Raw genomic sequence first — 18,090 nt, forward strand, 5'->3', positions numbered from 1 at the left:
CTCCACCCCACCGCACTGGGTTTCTCTTGCCTCTAGGCGAGTCTTCCACCCATGTTATTCCCCCGATGGTTTCTGAGGACACTGGGGCCGCACTCCCAGGAGTTCCACAGTTTATACAAAACACTCACAGACTAAAAACACAAACCACCAGGATTTTTAGTCTGTCCAGGACAACAGAGCTAATAAATTTTAATAGGTTTATTATCAGAAAAGTAGAACAGTGAAAAAAATTGATGAAATTAGCAACCAATAACAGTTAGTTTTACTGTTGACACCAGTTATTTTAACTAGATATTTCATTACAACCTAAGTAGCAGCTGGGGAGTTCAGGTATGCAACTGCTCACAGGTTTTTGAACAGGGTCTCTGTGTAGAGATCTTTACCTTCCACACTCCCTCTCTGAGACTGGGGATTTCCAGCACATACTGGCTGAATTTTGAACTTCAGATCCAATCAGAGCACAGAGTATTAGCACAAGGGGGTAACTGGCCAATAGCAGTGCAGATTACTTTCCCTCAGGGTTTAAGCTGAAAAGAAAACAAGTCACCTCTGCAACAGCTATAAAGTGGAGGACAGACACCACCTGCTGGCCAAACAAGAGAAAAGCAGTGTGGGAAATATGTCATACAGCCACATAATAAATCACAGAAATAAGTTCCCTGTTTTTCCACAGTTGTAATATATAATATTTATAGTATCAAAAAATAAAATGTTTAAATATCATAATTATTTTCAGAAAACAAACATTAACCAAATGAGGGAGGGAGGGAGGAAAAAGGTTTAAACAACCTAAAAATGTGCAAATACATAATAGAAAAAAAAAGTTGTCAGAAGGGGAAAGGCTCATTGAGGCCAGTGGGGGAAGGTGAGGAAAGGCTCCCCCAAGAGCTCCTGGAGCTGTTTCAGGAGGGGGAGTGACCCTAAGGGTCATGGGAGAAGTCTGGGCCTAGCTGGTGAGCATGAGCCAGGCTGGCCAGAGCTTGTTCCACGACCTTTAGTCACAGGTCAGTGGCCCCGAGCCTTGCCTCAATCCTCTCCAATACAGGCATAATTCCAGGGGCAGATGCAGGGCAAGGTGCAGCTGTACCAAGAACTGGCAGAGCCTCTACTTTGGTCTGTCCCAGTGTGGCAATACTTATGTACTTATGATGCAGCAGGCCATTGTCCTTTCCTGAAGAGCGGCCAAGCCCCTCCTGAGGCTGGTCCTGCTGCTCCTGGAGTGGCACATGGGGGTCCAAGGTGGCCAGGTGGGGGAAGGGAAATGGACTGTACATGGCCAGCACAGATGTGTCTTTCTTCTCTCTCTCCTCTGATTCAGGGGCTTCCAGCAGCCAGCTCCTCCTCCTCGTCTCTCTCCTTTTCTTTGGGGGTTTCCTGCTGCTGCTTCTCCTTCTCCTCTTTATCTTCCTCCTCCTCCATTTCCTCTTCTTCCTTCTTCTCCTCCTTCAGGGGTGCTGGGGCTGCGGCAGTTGGTGGATGAGCTACAAAGGTGGGAAACAGACAGTAGTTACACTCTCCATCAGCTGCAACATTACATTTTTTAAGATGGGCATTTTATCCTGGAAGTTGACCACTGGAGGTAGGGAACAACCTTTGCCTATTGGTTATACTTTGGCACCTACAGGCTGCCATAGAGATGAGTGACAAGTGAGGAAAGTCATTTGACTCCAAAGTGTTACCTGCCTCAGGAAGCAGCTGGTTGCCCAGTCCCCTGGACAAAAGTACCTGTCATGCTGCTTCAGTTACCCCCCCATTTTCTCAAGTCCTCCATCTGTAGGTAGACAAGGGGTGGAGGCGAGAGAGGGAGGTTGATTGCCAGGTACATGACAGCTGTTTCATACTGCTGTTTGACATGACATACATGCTCCTGCCTCCACCTCCATTTTCAGTGCAACATGCCTCATGACACGTATAGAGACATACTGCTCCTGAGGGAAGGAGGTGGCCAAGTAGTTAGATCTCAAAACTTCTGCTGGGGTAGTGAGATCAAATCCCATGAGTAGTTCCTGCTCCTATTAGCGGCTAGCATTTTGCACTTACATCTTCAAGTACAGAGGCTTTACTACTCTAAGAGCCCTCACTATGCAGGGAAGGAGGTGGCTGAGTGGTTAGATCTCAAGACTTATGCTACAGTGGTGAAATTAAATCCTGCCACTAGTCCCCATACCCCAAAGGCTCCACACATGCCAAGAGGCATCCTTAAGCAGAGGAGGAAGTAGCCTTGTAATCAGAAAATCATGCACTAACCCAAGGTCAGCTAACCACTGCAATCATGACCATCACTTTTGCACTGTACTTTGCCTGCTTTTTAATACTTACATCCCTGCGGAAAGAGGCTTTCGCATTATCTTCCTCCATGAGTCTCTCCCAGATCCTCCTATATGTTAGATATGACCTCCTGTGGCCTGGGAAGACAAAATACCAACTCTCCTTGCAGAGGAACAATCTTGCTGAGAGGACAGTGTCTGCATGACTAAAGTTTGGCTGTCTCCTTCTAGCCATTTTCCCAGTGTCCCCGCATGGATGACTTCATGATGTGAAGATGTCATAACGCGTTTACTCCATAATCAGCACTGACACAGGACACGGAACTGTTTGGCAATTCTGCATAGAACGTGAAACATGGAGTAATCTATAAATGACACTGAGTTTTTCAGAGGACCATATGACGCATACAATATAACACTAAATGGTACCGCTAAACACGATTCTGAAAAGGTATTGCCCTTTTATAGAATGGCACTAAGCATGCTTTTAGTTAGCGCAAATCTTTCAGTTGCAATATATAGAATTCTCCCTCCCCCAAGAGGTTGCACAAGGTACTATGAAACAAAATAAAAAACCATGATTAATACACACCCAGACTGGTGTGAAATCCAGCCACCACCAGTCTGATTATAGCTGTAAGAATGAATAAAACCAGTTTAATAAAACAAAAAAACGTATATAGACCATAATACTGGATAAAAGCAAAGGATGTCTCACCAAGAACTCAATCTCGGGTTATGCTGCAGTTAAAACCTACCTTGCAGTGCAGACACCCTTATGAATGTTCCAGAGGTCACACGACCAATCCAGAGAAAAAAAACAAACATATAGTTTTTAACATACAGAGACAGACTAGAGTTTTGTTTAAAAACTTGTCCAAACGTGATGTCAGAGGGTATATTTGGAAGAATTTGTGGAGGAAGAACCACCAAATTTTGGAGTAGTGGAAACCACGGTTGTCTTGGCCACTAAGGTGTAGGTGTTATTGGTGAACCTAGTAGCAAGCTCCGCCTACTAGCTTCAGCCCATTAGATGAGCTCTAGGCGTCTCGGCTCGCGCCGGGCCCCGCCTCTTGTTATCTAACCTCCTTTCCTTTTACGTTGACTTGCACGGCGCGTGCGTACGACGCGTGTTTCCTTTTGGCGGGCTAAACGATGCCGGGGGATAGCCGACGGATCCGCGGGCCGGAGGAGTCCCGTTGTCCACTGCTCTACGCCTTACCGGAATCACCACAGGCACCAGAGCAAGCACGGACAGAACCTCGACCGCTGTACGCGCGCGCCGGTCTGCTGAGCCAGGCCAAGGGCTCCGCTTACATAGAGACAGGCGGCGGTGGCGGCGGGACGAAAGTGCTGAGCGGTGCGAGCGGGCCGAGGGAAGCCGAGAGGCGGGATGGGCCGGGGCTGCGTGGGGCGAGGCTGGTTTGCGAGTTCCGTTGGGCGCCGTTCGCGCGGCTCGGGCCCCGGTGCGGTGTCGGGACGGCCTTGGAGCGAGAATTGAGCCTGGCGCTGCAGGAGAGCTTGGAGCCGGCCGTGCGCCTTGAGCGCTATCCGCGAGCCCAGATCCACGTTTGGGTGCTGGTGCTGGAGGACCGTGGTTCCGCCTTTGCCAGCGCTCTCTCCGCCGCCTCTCTCGCCCTGGCCGACGCCGGCATCGAGATGTACGACGTAGTGGTGGGCTGCGCCCTCAGCCGTGGCCCCGGAGGCTGTCTACTGCTCGATCCCAGCGATCGCGACGAGGGGAGGCCCAAATCGGGCGGTTGCCTTACCTTGGCGCTCATGCCGGCGCTGAACCAGGTTAGGGGGAGGGGGGGGCGTTTTGCGTGAAGCTTTTGAGATTTTTGTTGGTGCCTAGTAAAAACAAGTTCTGCGAAAAAATAACTGGTGCATAGAGGCTCTAGCATCAACTGTTTTAACAGAACTAGCTTCAATAGGCACTAACGAAAGTTCCCACAAGTCTGATGTTATAGAGAACGATGCCTATGGAGAAAGAAGGGACGCTTCATTCTGATTAACATATTCTAGATTAAGTTGAGGGTTTTTGAAGATAAAGAATTCAGTTGGTTCCCATATAGCAGATACACTGGTGTAGGTAAGAGATTTTTCAGCCACATGTATTCCACCAGAAGATAAGAGTTTAAAAATATCGTGTTTTTCCAGTTTCTAAAAGTTAGTTATACCAATATCGATTAGAGCAACAATCGGTGCGGGTCTTATAGAAAGTACCCATAAATCGAGGATGGAGAGAACATGAAGTGCCTGATTACCTGCTGAATGGTAGAGCAAATACAGTTATTGTTCTAGTTGCTTTGATTTCATGATATGAGTAGCAAAAGTAACAAGAGGCTGGTGGTATTTTGTCCATCGCTTGGAGGCATGGGCTCTCAAAGGCTTAAGCCCTGCAAAGTGCCACCAGCCTCTGACACATGTACAACTCCGTATTAACACATCCATTCTAATGTAAGTTTTCCTGATCTGAGGAGAAAACAGTGGGGCAGATGCAGAAAGCAACACAGTTGTTTGTTGAGAGCCACTACATGTGAAAAGGGTTTCTGCCCTGAAGTTAATCCCCTCGTTAGACATCAGCACACGGCATATTGGAATGCATGCTAGAGTACATTACCCTGCAGCAGTGGCAAACTGTATGCTTATGCCTACTGTGGGGGCACAAGATGAGAAATTACCACTAAGTCAAAGGTGGAGTAGAGAGCCCCCGTGGTCTGCATTGGCCCCAATTCTCCCCCCACCCCCCAACTCTCTGCCCCATCAGATAATACAGCTGGCAAGTCTGTGTAGCAATGAGCTTGCCAGCTCTGGACACAAGTAGCATGCAAATGCATGCTAAACAGGGCATTAGGTATTTCTCCCCAGTTCTTAGCAGTGAGTGTGCCAAATGTTGGTGCTGCTCCTGCAGCAAACCTTGCACCAGCTTGGAGTTGATTTTAGGGTTTGCAAAGCATTAGGAAGGAATGGAGAGCCCTGTCCAGCATGTATTTGCATGCTTAAAAGCCTCCCCTCCGGTAACCCAGTGGGCACTCACCCTGGTGTCCTAGTGCCCTCCCCGAGGAGGGAGTTTCACTCCTGCATCCTTGGATGCACTGGGCAGGGCTTCTGTACTATTCTCCCTTATATGGTACTGAAGTCCTGCCCAGTGCATCCCAGGTCTGTTTGACAGGTCCGGGTTTTTATTTTTTATTTTTTGACAGCCCGGATCTGTCAAACAACTTCTGTGGGAGGATTGTGCTTTGGGGCCATGCCCAGGCACAATCCTCCCTCAGCAGTGCCCTGATGATTGAAGCTAATAGCATGTATATATTTGTATGCTATTAGCTTTGATTATTGGGGATTTATTTTCCCGCGCTGTTGTGGCGCTAATTTTAAAGCACTGTTTGGAACAGCATGGGGAAATTGATCATCGGCCCATTAATGAGGCAGGAGTGATGATCTCTTATTCCTAACTCTGTGCCCCCTTCTTTGTGGCCTAGTGGTTAGGGTGGTGGACTTTGGTCTTGAAGAACTGAGTTCAATTCCCACTTCAGGCACAGGCAGCTCCTTGTGACTCTGGGCAAGTCACTTAACCCTCCATTGCCGCATGTAAGCCGCATTGAGCCTGCCATGAGTGGGAAAGCGCGGGGTACAAATAAAAGGGGCCTTGAAAATAGCAGTGCTTAACACGGCTTTGGTGCACAGGATGCACCAAGCAGGACCTATCTGCCCTATAAGGGAGTTTTCTCCATATTTGGTAGAGTGGGAGGATGCAGCGGGTGGGATCAAGCACCACTATTGTCACACTTGGCACAGGAAGGAGCAAGTGGTCATCTCTCCTTCCTCATCGAGTTACTGGGATTTGGTGGACTGAGGGGAGGGTCGAGGTGCCACTGGACACTAGGGAATTGTTTCTTTTAAGTCAGGTGAATGGGGGTCCCAAGAGAACGAGTATTTTTGTAAGCAGAGGGAGAGGGGTTGGGCCTGGTGGAGGGTATGGGAGGAGTGTGCCAATAGACTCCAGTGGGATTGGGGTTCGTGCTGGGGAGGTGGGAGGATGCTGCTAGACACCAGGGAAATTATTTTAATATTTGGTGGGTAAGAGGAGGGGGTAGGGAAATGGGGCTGATGGCAGACTATGGGCAACTTTTTTTATTTTTTTTTTTAATATCTTTTTGTTATAGTGTTCTCCTGTCTGTGCTTGTGCCAATCACTGCTCAGGCACTAGCAGGAAGGGGGACATTTTGCAATGAGGTGTGGTTTGCAGCAATTTTAATACAGTAGTAAATTTCATGCTGATTGCTTAATTTTAATACAGTAGTAAATTTCATGTTGATTGCTTACAACAGTGGCCTAGTGGTTAGGGTGGCGGACTTTGGACCTGGGGAACTGAGGAACTGAGTTCGATTCCCACTTCAGGCACAGGCAGCTCCTTGTGACTCTGGGCAAGTCACTTAACCCTCCATTGCCCCATGTAAGCCGCATTGAGCCTGCCATGAGTGGGAAAGCGCCGGGTACAAATGTAACAAAAAATAAACATACCAATGTGGGTTTTTTTAGTTGCTAATTTCACAGTAGAAGCTATGTGCTAGTCAGCGACGCCAGTATGAATCAACCTTGTCTTGCAAGCTTCTGTATCAGAATAAGTGGGTGTCAAAAATATGAGTTGCTGTGGGGCATCTAGTTCTTGGTTATTATTTAAAGGGGGACTGTTGTACTTCCTTCAATTCTGATTAAAATGGTTTCTCATTACTTGATTAGGCATAAACAGGTAAATAAACAGTGTTTTAATTATTGGTTTAGTAGTTGTAACTTCTTTTTTTTTTTTTTTTTCCCCCACCCATGTAATCAGGTATGTGGTCTCTTGTGCAACGGAGAATGGACTGAAGAAAGCTTGTCACAGGCAGTACGTTTATGTATGGAAGGCTGTCACCGTCTGTACCCTGTGCTGCAGCAATGCTTGGTGCGGGCTACCAAGAGGAAGATCTCAGTGCCTCAGTCTGGCCCTGCTTAATAACCCTTATCACTCATCTTTGGAGTCCAGTGGGTTCAAAGTCTCATAACCGTTAGAAATTCCCAGGTTGGCACTAACTGGTTTCTGCTTCGTGCCCAGTATTTGCCCAGGATGACAGGTGCACAGACTGAACAAGTGAGCCGAGTCATTGGCACTGGATTTGGAAACTTTAGAGTGAAATCCTCCAGAATGGATTAAACAGCTAAAATGAAAATAGAATACACTCTTCCAGAAGAAGAACCTAGTGTGAAAGTTGAAATGAACAGTTCCTGAGGGACAGACACATCCAGTAGCTTTCTGAAATGCAGTTGTTGTTTTGCCTGGTATGTTACTCGGTAAGGCCAAGATTGTAGGTGCCTGGTACTCAGAAATGTGTAGTGCGTTCCCGGATAAGGAAGATTCACTTTGGCTATTTCTTTTGGAGTTGTAGGTTTGCATTGATAGAACTGAGTCTGTGAACAGCATAAGAGCAGTTTTCTAATATATATTGTCTACATTTTATGATACTTGTACACAAATTTGATTTATATGTTAATAAACTGTGTATATAACTTTGAAAACTTGCCGCTAATGATATAAGCAGATTGTAGGCTCTTTTCAGTTCTGCCTGCAGCACTGTCTGAAAGTGGAACAGCCACTGTTCTGAACACGTAGCATATTAAAACTATTAGGGCCCTGTTTACTAAGGTGCGCTAATGTTTTTAGCACATGATAAAAATAAGTCCACGCTAACTATGTAGATGCCCATAGGAATATTATTGGCATCGACACAGCGCACGCTAAAAATGCTAGTGCGCGGCTTAGTAAACAGGGCCCTCAGCAGGATTTTATTTTTTGCCTGCTTGTAGGTTTCATCACAATTTAAGAAAAAGATTGGGGGTCCTCTAGGCTATTGTAAAATTCTGCTTACTGTTTGATATGAACTTGTTCATGGGAGTCCTGCTGCAGATCCTTCCCACAAAGGTGATCCCTGGAGGTCAGAAAATCTACATTAAGAGAACATGTTAGCAGATTTTTATATTATTACTGTGAATGATCATTGTAATTAACCATTAGTGGCTCATTTTTAAGATGCTGACTGGCTGGAAGGAAATTGCATGCAAATTAGCTAACAGTGAGCTACTCATTTGCATGTGATTTCCTTCATGCATGCCTGTTGTTTTCCAAGCAGAAACAGGGGATCGGTAAGAGGAGGGCTTTTAGTGTGGAGTTAGTGCATCTGGGCCTTGGAGTTGATAGTTAATTTGTGTGGAGTGAAGTACAGTATGTGTGATCTGCTTATTCTGCTTCATAGTGCAAACCAGTCCTGGCTCTGTTCGTCAGTCAATTAATGTGTAATTGTGTGCCCCTGTCTTTACTCCACTGGGCTTACTTTAGGCACCTGTCTAACCACATATACAACTAGGGGGTTACATAAGTAAAAGTTTACCCATACAAATCCATAATAGTCTCCTTGCTAATTCTCCTCTCCTATTTACAATCTTCTGTTATAGCTGGTTCTTTCTAGAGGGAAATCTTCTGGATTCTTTCTCTTCCTTTTGGTCCCTTGAGGGATTGTTAAGAGGACAGGGCCCTTATAACTGTGCTTCCTGGAAGCAGTCCTGCAGCTTGGTAGGCTCCGAGACTGGGTTTCACTCCTGATAAGGATCAGTAACGGTTTTAGTCCCAGACCCCCCCCCCCACACACACACACACACACACATTCTCTCTCTCTCACCCCCCCCCCTTTCTCTCTCTTAGTGCTGTGCTGATGATGGTGTGCTGTACATTCAGTCGGACCCCTATCCCTTATGATAGCAGTACTCTCCCAATATCAAAATAGTTGAATGAGACATCAAAATTGGTCACATCAAAATCTTAAAGCTTAATGTGTGTTGGCCTTCATGGCTTTTTCACAGGAGGGCAACAGCAATGTTTGTCTATATTATCAGATTCCAAAGTGCCAAGAGAATTTTCTACAGGGAAAACATGGGATAAAATATAGAAGCAAAGTTTCTTAAAATGTCACCTTGCAAGTAAGTCTCACACCATTGGTGTAACACTTAGAAACACAAACCCTTCCTTATGCTAAGGATTGCTTAGTGTGTTGCTTGAAAAACCAGCTGAAGAGCAAAGATGGCAAATTAATCTAGAATGCAAGCATTCAAACTCAAGAAATAACGCTCCTTAATTACAGTGTTTTGTTGGCAACCAGGATACTCGGTAGTACTCTATACCGTCACTTTCCATTGCCAACCAAAACTGACCCGTGGTCCCTAAGTATTAATATGTAGGCCCAGGTTCTGTATTCTCCAATGGGTTGCTGATCAGAAGCAAACGCAGGCGCTAGAGGCTGCTAGCACCATACTAGCGCCTGTGTGTGCTACCGCCCAGTGATCAGAGCCCCCGAGTGCTCTGTTTCTCTGGTGTTGCACGACATGCAGAGTCCAGTATCTCTGCATGTTTTTTTGCGGTTCCCTATTTTATATCAGGTAAGAGTCCTGTTCTGCAGCTGAGGTGAAGGATTCTGCGGGCATGTGGTGTTTGTGTAGGCATCTGTAATAGTCCATCTTGTTCCAGGTTCCCAGTAGCAGGTATATTGGTGCTCTAATGTATTTCAGTAGCATAATTAAATTAAATATCTACTTCTGAAGGTTACAGGTATGGGTTGGAATGGAGAAGATTACTTGCAGGGATGGGTGGGGATTCTATAGATAAAAAGGCACAGAAAGAGAAAAAAGGTAAAACATAACAGAGATAGATGTAGGGGAGTCGGGGAAGAAGACAGGAACAGGTAGAAACAAAATGACAATGAGATCCTGGAAATGTAATTAGGAGAAAATCAGCAGGAGGAAGTGAAAGAGAAACCAGGACCAACACAACTGGAAAAATAAATGATCAGACTCACAGGTACCTCCTTGTGTGGGGCCATTCTCATAGTATGAGCCCTGCTATCTGCACAGATGGGGTGTAAAAGCAAATGTTGGTACAGAGTGTCACAACCCTTTGAGCCAGCTCTGAAGGAGACAGAGGAATAAGTGGAGATGCTGGATTTGGGAGGAAGGTAGGAGAATATGACAAAGACGTTGACATTTGCAAATGATAGGGTGGGGTAAGGGTCTGTTGTAGGGGCTGGGAGAAAGAGGCTGACTGGCAGATGCTGAGGATGGGATAAGGGGCAGATGCTGGGGCTTGAATTGGCAGAAAGGTTGATGCTGGGCAAAGGGCTGATAAAGGGGCTGGGGACTGAGTTGAGAGAAGAGGATTTTGGGAGAAGGAGGGAGATGCTAGCAGGTGGCAATGGACAAAGGAGGTTGATGCTTGGGAGTGAGAAACAAGGATAGATAGTGTGGCAGGGACAAAGCAAGGGCATATGCAGTGGAAGGTGGAGCAGGAGGAGCCGAGGGATGGATACTGGGGCAAGTAGGAAAGGCAGCGTAAATGGGGGGATGAATGCTAGGAATGGGGGAGAAGTGGGACAATGGATGCTAGAGAAAGGGGACAAAGGCAGAGGGCTATGAAGGTGAGAGAAAGGCAAGGGACAGGTCTTCAAAAGAGGTGAGAGAGAGTGGAAATGGAAGTATAAAGGGAAATAGATGCCTGGATAAGGTGGTGAGATTCTGGATGTGGTATGGGAATGAGTGGCAGGGAATGAAGAGGGTTTGTGGGAATGACAGGCAGAGGTAGATGAGGCTGAGTAGGGTATGAGTATAGAAGGTGCCTGAAAGATGGGAGTGAGAGACACAAGGTGAAATGGACTAGAGAAGCAAGCATATGATGAAGAAAAAGAGGCACTGGGCTGGAAAGCGAAAGGAGAAATAAAATCTAGCTAAAAGATAAAAATGCAAATAAGAGAAATGTAGAAAAAGCCTGAAACAGAAGGATCAGTGTTTTAGAGAGATGAAGGGAAGAAGATGGGAGGAATGAAGAAACAGAAACTTGGGTATACATATAAAGTATCGCATACCATGTAAAATTAGTTTATCTTGTTGGGCATACTGGATGGACCATACAGGTCTTTTTCTGCCATCATTTACTATGTTACAATGTTAGATATGAGATACTGGAAAATGACTTAAGGCAGTGGTTCCCAAACCTGGTCCTGGAGGCACCCCAACCAGTCTGGTTTTTAGGATATCCACAATGAATATTCTTGAGAAAGAAGAAGCAAGAAGGAAAGAGGAAGAAGGTGGTGTAGAGGACAGAAGCAAAGTGGGAGGCTGGGAGAAAGAGGTGACTGGAATTATGGAGAGAAAAAATGTGTGTGGAAAAGTGAGAAGAGAGGAGGTGGACAGGCAAATGGAAGAGTATAGGAGAATAAAGGGAAACCCAAGGAAAAGGTGAAAACAAAAGAAATGGAAGGGAGAGAGTAAGCTAAAAAAAAAAAAAAATGCCTACTTGAGGGGAAGTTCCAGTCCTGCCCATGAGTGCTACCAAAATCACAGTGCTGAAGCAGAGGGGCCAGGAGCTGGAGAGCAGAGGAGCGAATGCTGTAGAGAAAGGGTAAGGCAGGACCAGCGGCTGGGAAAGGGGAGAGGGAATGGGTTCTTATGAAGGAGGAAAGAAGAGGCAGGGGTATATGCTGGAAAAGAGGTGAGGAGAGTGAAAAGATGCTGGAAGAGGGGGAGAGGGAATCAATGCTGGGGAAGGAGGTACGATGGACAAATGCTTGGAAAGTGGGAGAGGCAGGAGGAGAGGATGCTGGGGAAGGAGTTCTGGGGAAGGGGCTAGAACACAGGAGATCAGATATTGAGGACATGGGTTACTGGGAGAGCAGGGACTCAGAGTTAGGTAGGGATGCAGACATTGAGTGGGAGAGAGGAGTAGAGTGTGGGAACTCGAGACATAGATGAACAAAACAAACAAGCAAAATTTAAAAAATGAAAAAGGACGAAAAAACAAAAGTTTTTTAAAATGCCAGCACCTGACGCCCCTTCTCCCTGCTGCCCAACATTTGAGAAAAAGAACCTTGGGTTTGGCCTCTTTCCATAGAGAGGAAACATAAAGGTGGCTGTCTCAGTTTGGCTAGTGTAATTTTTCATTACAGCATCAGCGAGACAGGGGTGAAGGGAATCACTCCTATGCCTTTTTCAGTATGGACAGGTGGATCTAGGGGAGCTTCTTTTCTTTTTTTCGCACAAGGGGCAAGGCTTCCATTTTTAAGATCAAACCAAAAGAAAAGAAAGAACATTTCCTTGTGTCGCTCAGATGGGGCAGCTGCCAGATAAGCTTTGAAGAGTTCATTGACCTTTTTTTGCTGATGCTATTTATTTATTTAATACCATCAGACTGTTTGACTCCTGACATAGGCGCTTTCGCCAAAACACAGAACCAGGTCGAGTCCTACATTTATGTGTTGGAATTATAGCTAAGGTTTTTTGAGTTAATACAGATGAACATTGATTTTATTGGCTTTGTTTTATATGTTTTCTATGTGTTAGACACACAATTAAAAGTCTTGAATTTATATTTTGTGGAGAAGCTGCTTATTTTTTTCCGAAGAAGTTCTCCTGCACTAGGTCTCCATTTTTTTTGGTATATCCCTACTTTTTTTGTGTCTTCATTTTTAAAATGAAATGAGAACAAGTGAAATTTTGTTCAATTTTTTCATTTTTGCTTCAAAATGGAATGAGAAGAAATAGTTCAAAAGGAAAGGAAATGTTTGTTTATTACAACTTTTGATATACTGCAATTGCTTACGAGAAGATCAAAGCGGTTTACAATAAAATAATATACCAATAAATAAAAGAAGGAACGCCATCATAAAATAGGAAAGAAAGAATTAATACAAATTAAAGAAACATAAAAATAAAAAGGACTACTTTGACCGGTCAGAGTGACAGCCATCAGCAATGCCAAAGGCAAGCTGGAAAAAATGAGTTTTTAACAAAACTTTGAATTTGACAAATGAAATTTCAGAATGAATAGGAAGGGGAAGGTTATTCCAAAATTTGGGGGGGGGAGCAATAAAATAAAAAGCAGAACTTTGGGTGATTTGATAGTGGGCATTTCTAGGGGATGGTAACACCAAGCGGTTAGAATTGAGAGAACAAAGAGCATGGGAAAGGGAAATGGGACTTGATATATCACCTTTCTGAGTTTTTTTGCAACTACATTCAAAGTGGTTTTCATATATTTAGGTACTTATTTTGTACCAGGGGCAATGGAGGGTTAAGTGACTTGTCCAGAGTCACAAGGAGCTGCAGTGGGAATCAAACTCAGTTCTCCAGGATCAAAGTCTACTGCACTAACCACTAGGCTACTCAGGAAGGAGCGTAAGGAATGGTCAAAGAGGAAAGATAGGATGGGAAACCCAAGTGCAAATCCTTGTTCGTAAGACAGAGAGTTTTGAAATGAGGGCGATAATCAATAGTTATCCAATGAAGATGGATTAATGGAGGGCTACGTTTACAGTCACCAAGCAAAAAAACTATAGGAGGACCAATGGGGCTGCCACGATAAAGGAAAAGAGGACATCAGAGGGTCAAAGAAAATACATAATTTTATTGAACAAATGTAAACAGTCCAAACAGGACTGTGACTGGGTTTAAAGAACACTGTCCCTCACCCTTAAGAAAAGTCCCTCTCTAACTAGCCTGTACCATCTTAAGAGCGCAGACCCCGCCCTGGGAGGAAGTGAGCCAGAAAGGGGCGGAGCCAATACTTGAGAGTTTAAAAGACAGGGCCAAGCTGAGAGTAGGGAGGCCCAGGGAAGGAAGAACTGAAGCCCAAGTTTATGCTGTTACTGAAAGTATTTAGCTGCTGTGACCTGGCTGAGGTAAGCCAACTTTGTTTGTTAAGACCTGAGTCTCAGAAGACCTGAGAACTTACAGGTTCTGTTTGTGGAGGGGCCACCCCTACCAGCCACAGACTACTTGGCCTGCTAGCCAGAGGCCTACTCAAGACTGTATTAAACCTGAGAAACTGTTCCATCTGGTGAATAAAACATTTACTTTCACAATCATATACCTTGTCTGGCTGAGTTGTTCTCAGGGCCACCCCATTAACCCTTGCCCAGGGTGTCACATGTGGTGGCAGTGATGGGATCCTGAGTTTATCCTGCACGAGGAAGCTGAATCCATGGCCTTCGAGCACTGGGCCTATTAACAGGACTAAGCTGGGACTTTGGGCAAAATGGGTTAGCCCTGCCCTAATTAGGGGGGAGGGGGATGTATAGCTACTGCCGGACAGGCAGACTATTATTTTGGTTTTTGGTGTACTGTGCAGTGTGAGCCGCTAACAGTAAAAACATGGAGAGGTTAATCCAAACCCTGGTGGAGGGCCAGCAGCATCAGCAACAACAGCAGTATCACTCCATGGTGCGACCACACCTTGAGATATAGCAGAATTAGGAAAGGTTCAAAGAACAGCAACCAAAATGAGAAAGGGGATGGAACTCCTCTCGTATGAGGAAAAGCTAAAGAGGTTAGGGCTCTTCAGCTTGGAAAAGAGACGGATAAGGAGAGATAGATTGAGGTCTACAAAATCCTGAGTGGTGTAGAATGAGTAGAAGTAAATTGATTTTTTACTCGTTCCAAAAGTACAAAGATCAGGGGACACTCAGGGAAGTTACATGGAAATACTTTAAAAACAAATAGGAGGAAATATTTTTTCACTCAATGAATAGTTAAGCTCTGGAACTCTGCTGGAGGATGTGGTAACAGTGGTTAGCGTATCTGGGTTTAAAAAAGGTTTGGACAAATTCCTGGAGAAAAAAATCCATAGTCTGCTATTGAGACAGACATGGGGAAGCAACTGCTTGCTCCAGGATTGGTAGTATGGAATGTTGTTGCTAATTGGGTTTCTGCCAGGTATTTGTGACCTGGCTTTGGCCAGTGTTTGGAAAACAGGATACTGGGCTAGATGGACCATTGGTCTGACCCAGTATGGCTACTTTTATGTTCTTATGCAGGCGCATCTTGAACAGCAGCAACAGACGCAGCAGCAAGTGTTGCAGAAAAACTTATAGAGCTACAACAGCGCTCGCAGGCTCAGGTAGGGATAACTGCCCAGGCACTGAGCCTGTCAGTGATCCCTCCATTTTCTGTATTAAAGAAAATGGTACTGGAAGATGACCTGGACTATTTTATGGACAGCATTTGGGGAATTTACTGATCGGCAGCAGTCAGACGGCATTCCAGGATGTTAATCCTGCAGGGACAGCTACCTATGCGGAAGTCAAAGCAGCCATCTTGGGGGGGGGGGGGGGGGCTGCACCCCAGAAGCCTATCAGCAGCAATTCAGGAAGGTTTCCTTGCAAGTTACTGAAAACCCCAGAGTTTCTTCTACCGACAAAGAGGTTGCCTGGAGATGGCTGCAACTGAAAGGAAAGAGAGGTCAGGAGATCACAAGAGTCGTCCTCATGGAGCAGTTCCTTGAAGGATTATAATTGTCTATGAAGCAGGGGGTGCGGCAGCACCCCTAAGTGACCCCAGAAAGTGCATTAGAAGCAGGCACAGCCAGAACCCTGGAAGTCCTGTGAGGAAAAGAGAGAGAACTGGACTGGACAACTCGAGGGACCAGAAATCACCCTCCAGCCCGGGGTTTCCAAGGAAGGGGTTGGATCAATGGAAACCCTCATCCCTACAAACATACTATGGCCCTGTACTCTGGTCACAGGAACCATTTTCCCCCACCTGTTTCAGGTGTGGGGGAAAAGGTCTTATAGCAAGAGATTGCCAAGATATAGCGGAAGATGCTATGGATATGAATTTGATAGCCACTCATGACTTCAATTTTGTGGAAGTTGCCCTTCCAGGAAATAGAAATTGTGTATTACAAGTGTCAAGCACTAGTAGACTCTGGCAGTGTCAAGACTCTTGTCTGGAGAGAGGTACTCAACCAGTCACAACTGAAGTATGAGCGAATTGTGACCCTGGCCTGTGTACATAGGGACTAGAGACAGTATCCAACAGATCAAGTGTCCTGTAAAATACCTGTGGGGCAAGCTCATCTGGAGGTAGCAGTCTTGCCTTGTCTACCTTACCCAGTGGTTTTGAGCCAGGATTTCCCCAATTTCGGCGCCATAATGGCCTGGCTGATTGATGGCCCCAAGAAGGAGGAGGAGTCTTTTCCTAAGATCTTCCTGCTGAAGGACCCTGATTTATATATCAAAAACCCAAAGTTGTCAAAACACTGCCACCAGTGGCAGTTAGAGAAACTGCAGTGCTCTCTGAATTTCGGAGCTGCTGTAGATGGAGATCCAGAGCAAGAGGAAGATGACGGGTCGGACATCCCCAACCCTTTGGACAGTCTACCCGAATGGAATAGTGAGGGAGCTACGGGAAATTTCAAAAGGGTGCAGTCATAGGATGAGTCCCTTAGAGCAGCCTCAGTTAAGGTTGTTGCTGTGGATGGGAATCCCGTGGGCAGCCAGGACCCCGCTAAGGTAGTGCCCCCCCTATTTTGTAATAAGGAATGATTTGCTGTATAGGGTGACCAAGGGAACCCTGGTGAGGGAGGAGGTAGAGCAGCTATTAGTACCCCAGACCTACCATATGCAAGTCATGCAACTAGCTCACAGTCACCTAGGGGAGGAGTCGAGAACAGATCTTAGGCCGTTTTTTCTGGCCAGGTGTATTTAAGCAAGTAGAACTCTTTTGCCAGTCCTGCCCAACTTGCCAGCTGAGTAGTCCATCCCACCTGCCCCTCTCGTGCCCGTGCCCCTCATTGACACACCATTCGAACAGATAGCAATGGACTTCGTGGGACCCTTGGAACACACTATCTATACCCATAAGTATATTCTGGTTATTTTGGATTATGCCACTTGCTTTCCAGAGGCCATTGTGTTGCATAACATGAAAATCACCACCAGTAGCTAATTCACTGTGGGAAGTCTTCTCCCGTGTGGGGATTCTGTCAGAAATATTGACTGACCAAGGTACTACCTTTATGTCAAGAGTTATGAAACAAGTATGTGCATTGCTCAGTGTGAAAACTATATGGACATCGGTGTACCATCCACAGACAGACGGTCTGGTGGAACGCTTCAATAAGATGCTGAAACAGATGCTGAAAAAGTTTGTGACTGAAGACTGGAAAAACTGGGATTCTCCACTCTCGTACATACTGTTCACCATCTGGGAGGTGCCCCAGAGTTCAACAGGATTCTCTCCATTTGAACTATTATACGGGAGAAGGCCTAGAGAAATCCTGGATGTGGTTTGAGAAGCATGGGAAGAGGAACCCAGACTGGGGAGGAACTTGGCTGAACATATGCTCGCCATGCAGGAGAGACTAAAGAAAGCTGGTGAGGCCACCAAGCTATGCCTGGAGAATGCTCAAGTGGGTCAAGCCCAAGCCTACAACCAAAAGGCCATCCAACAAACCTTCCAGTCAGGGAATAGACTCCTACCCCTATCCTCCTGCCATGTTGAATATCTCCCCTCTCTTTATCCTTATTCTTGCCCTATTCAGCATCTCCCCCCTGTATCCATATCATCCCTATCCATGCCCAGAATCACCCTTCTGTGTCCCTATCCCTCCAATGTCCAGCTTCTCCCCTCCCTTCCTCCTACATAGCCCACCCTCCTGGAGGCAGCATCTCTCCATCCCTTCCCTCCTGTCCCATCCTATTCCTGCCCTAGGGTTAGCCTCTCTTTTTTCCCTCCTGCCCCCCACCCAAGGGGACAGTATCTCTCTTCCTTTCCTGCTGTCCCACCTCCAAGGCCAGTATCTCTCTTCTGTCCGTCCTTCCAGGGCCAGCCTCTCTCTTCCTTCCCTCTTGTCCTCCAAGGCTAGCATCTCTCTTCCTTCCCTCCTGGCCCCCTCTAAGGGGGTGCAGCAAGTGTTCTCTCTTCAACCCTCTTGTTCTCCCCACCCCCAGGGATCCAACACTGCTTC

The 18,090-nt window shown here is 46.0% G+C and overlaps 2 protein-coding genes across 3 annotated transcripts; one reads left to right on the top strand and one right to left on the bottom strand.

The window, feature by feature from the left end:
* Window positions 1-204: 204 nt before the first annotated feature.
* LOC115471215 (putative F-box protein At1g47300) lies at window positions 205-3,236 on the bottom strand. 2 transcript variants are annotated; one of them, XR_003942297.1, is made up of 2 exons: window positions 2,320-2,680; window positions 205-1,481 (listed from the first exon to the last, which is right to left on the bottom strand). XR_003942297.1 is itself a non-coding variant. In XM_030204921.1 (2 exons), exons 1-2 carry the CDS (start codon window positions 3,093-3,095, stop codon window positions 1,315-1,317), a joined length of 237 nt encoding a protein of 78 aa, XP_030060781.1. In that variant the 5' UTR covers window positions 3,096-3,236; the 3' UTR covers window positions 205-1,314. The 2 variants fall into 2 exon arrangements, 1 of the variants encoding a protein (XP_030060781.1); XM_030204921.1 differs by lacking the exon at window positions 2,320-2,680 and adding an exon at window positions 3,026-3,236.
* Window positions 3,237-3,378: 142 nt separating this feature from the next.
* Window positions 3,379-7,826, top strand: EXOSC6 (exosome component 6). The gene is made up of 2 exons (XM_030203617.1): window positions 3,379-4,064; window positions 7,105-7,826. Exons 1-2 carry the CDS (start codon window positions 3,423-3,425, stop codon window positions 7,264-7,266), a joined length of 804 nt encoding a protein of 267 aa, XP_030059477.1. The 5' UTR covers window positions 3,379-3,422; the 3' UTR covers window positions 7,267-7,826.
* The last annotated feature ends 10,264 nt before the right edge of the window (window positions 7,827-18,090 follow it).

Source organism: Microcaecilia unicolor, chromosome 5 (genome assembly GCF_901765095.1).
Source record: "Microcaecilia unicolor chromosome 5, aMicUni1.1, whole genome shotgun sequence".
In the NCBI taxonomy this organism is placed as follows: Eukaryota; Metazoa; Chordata; class Amphibia; order Gymnophiona; family Siphonopidae; genus Microcaecilia; species Microcaecilia unicolor.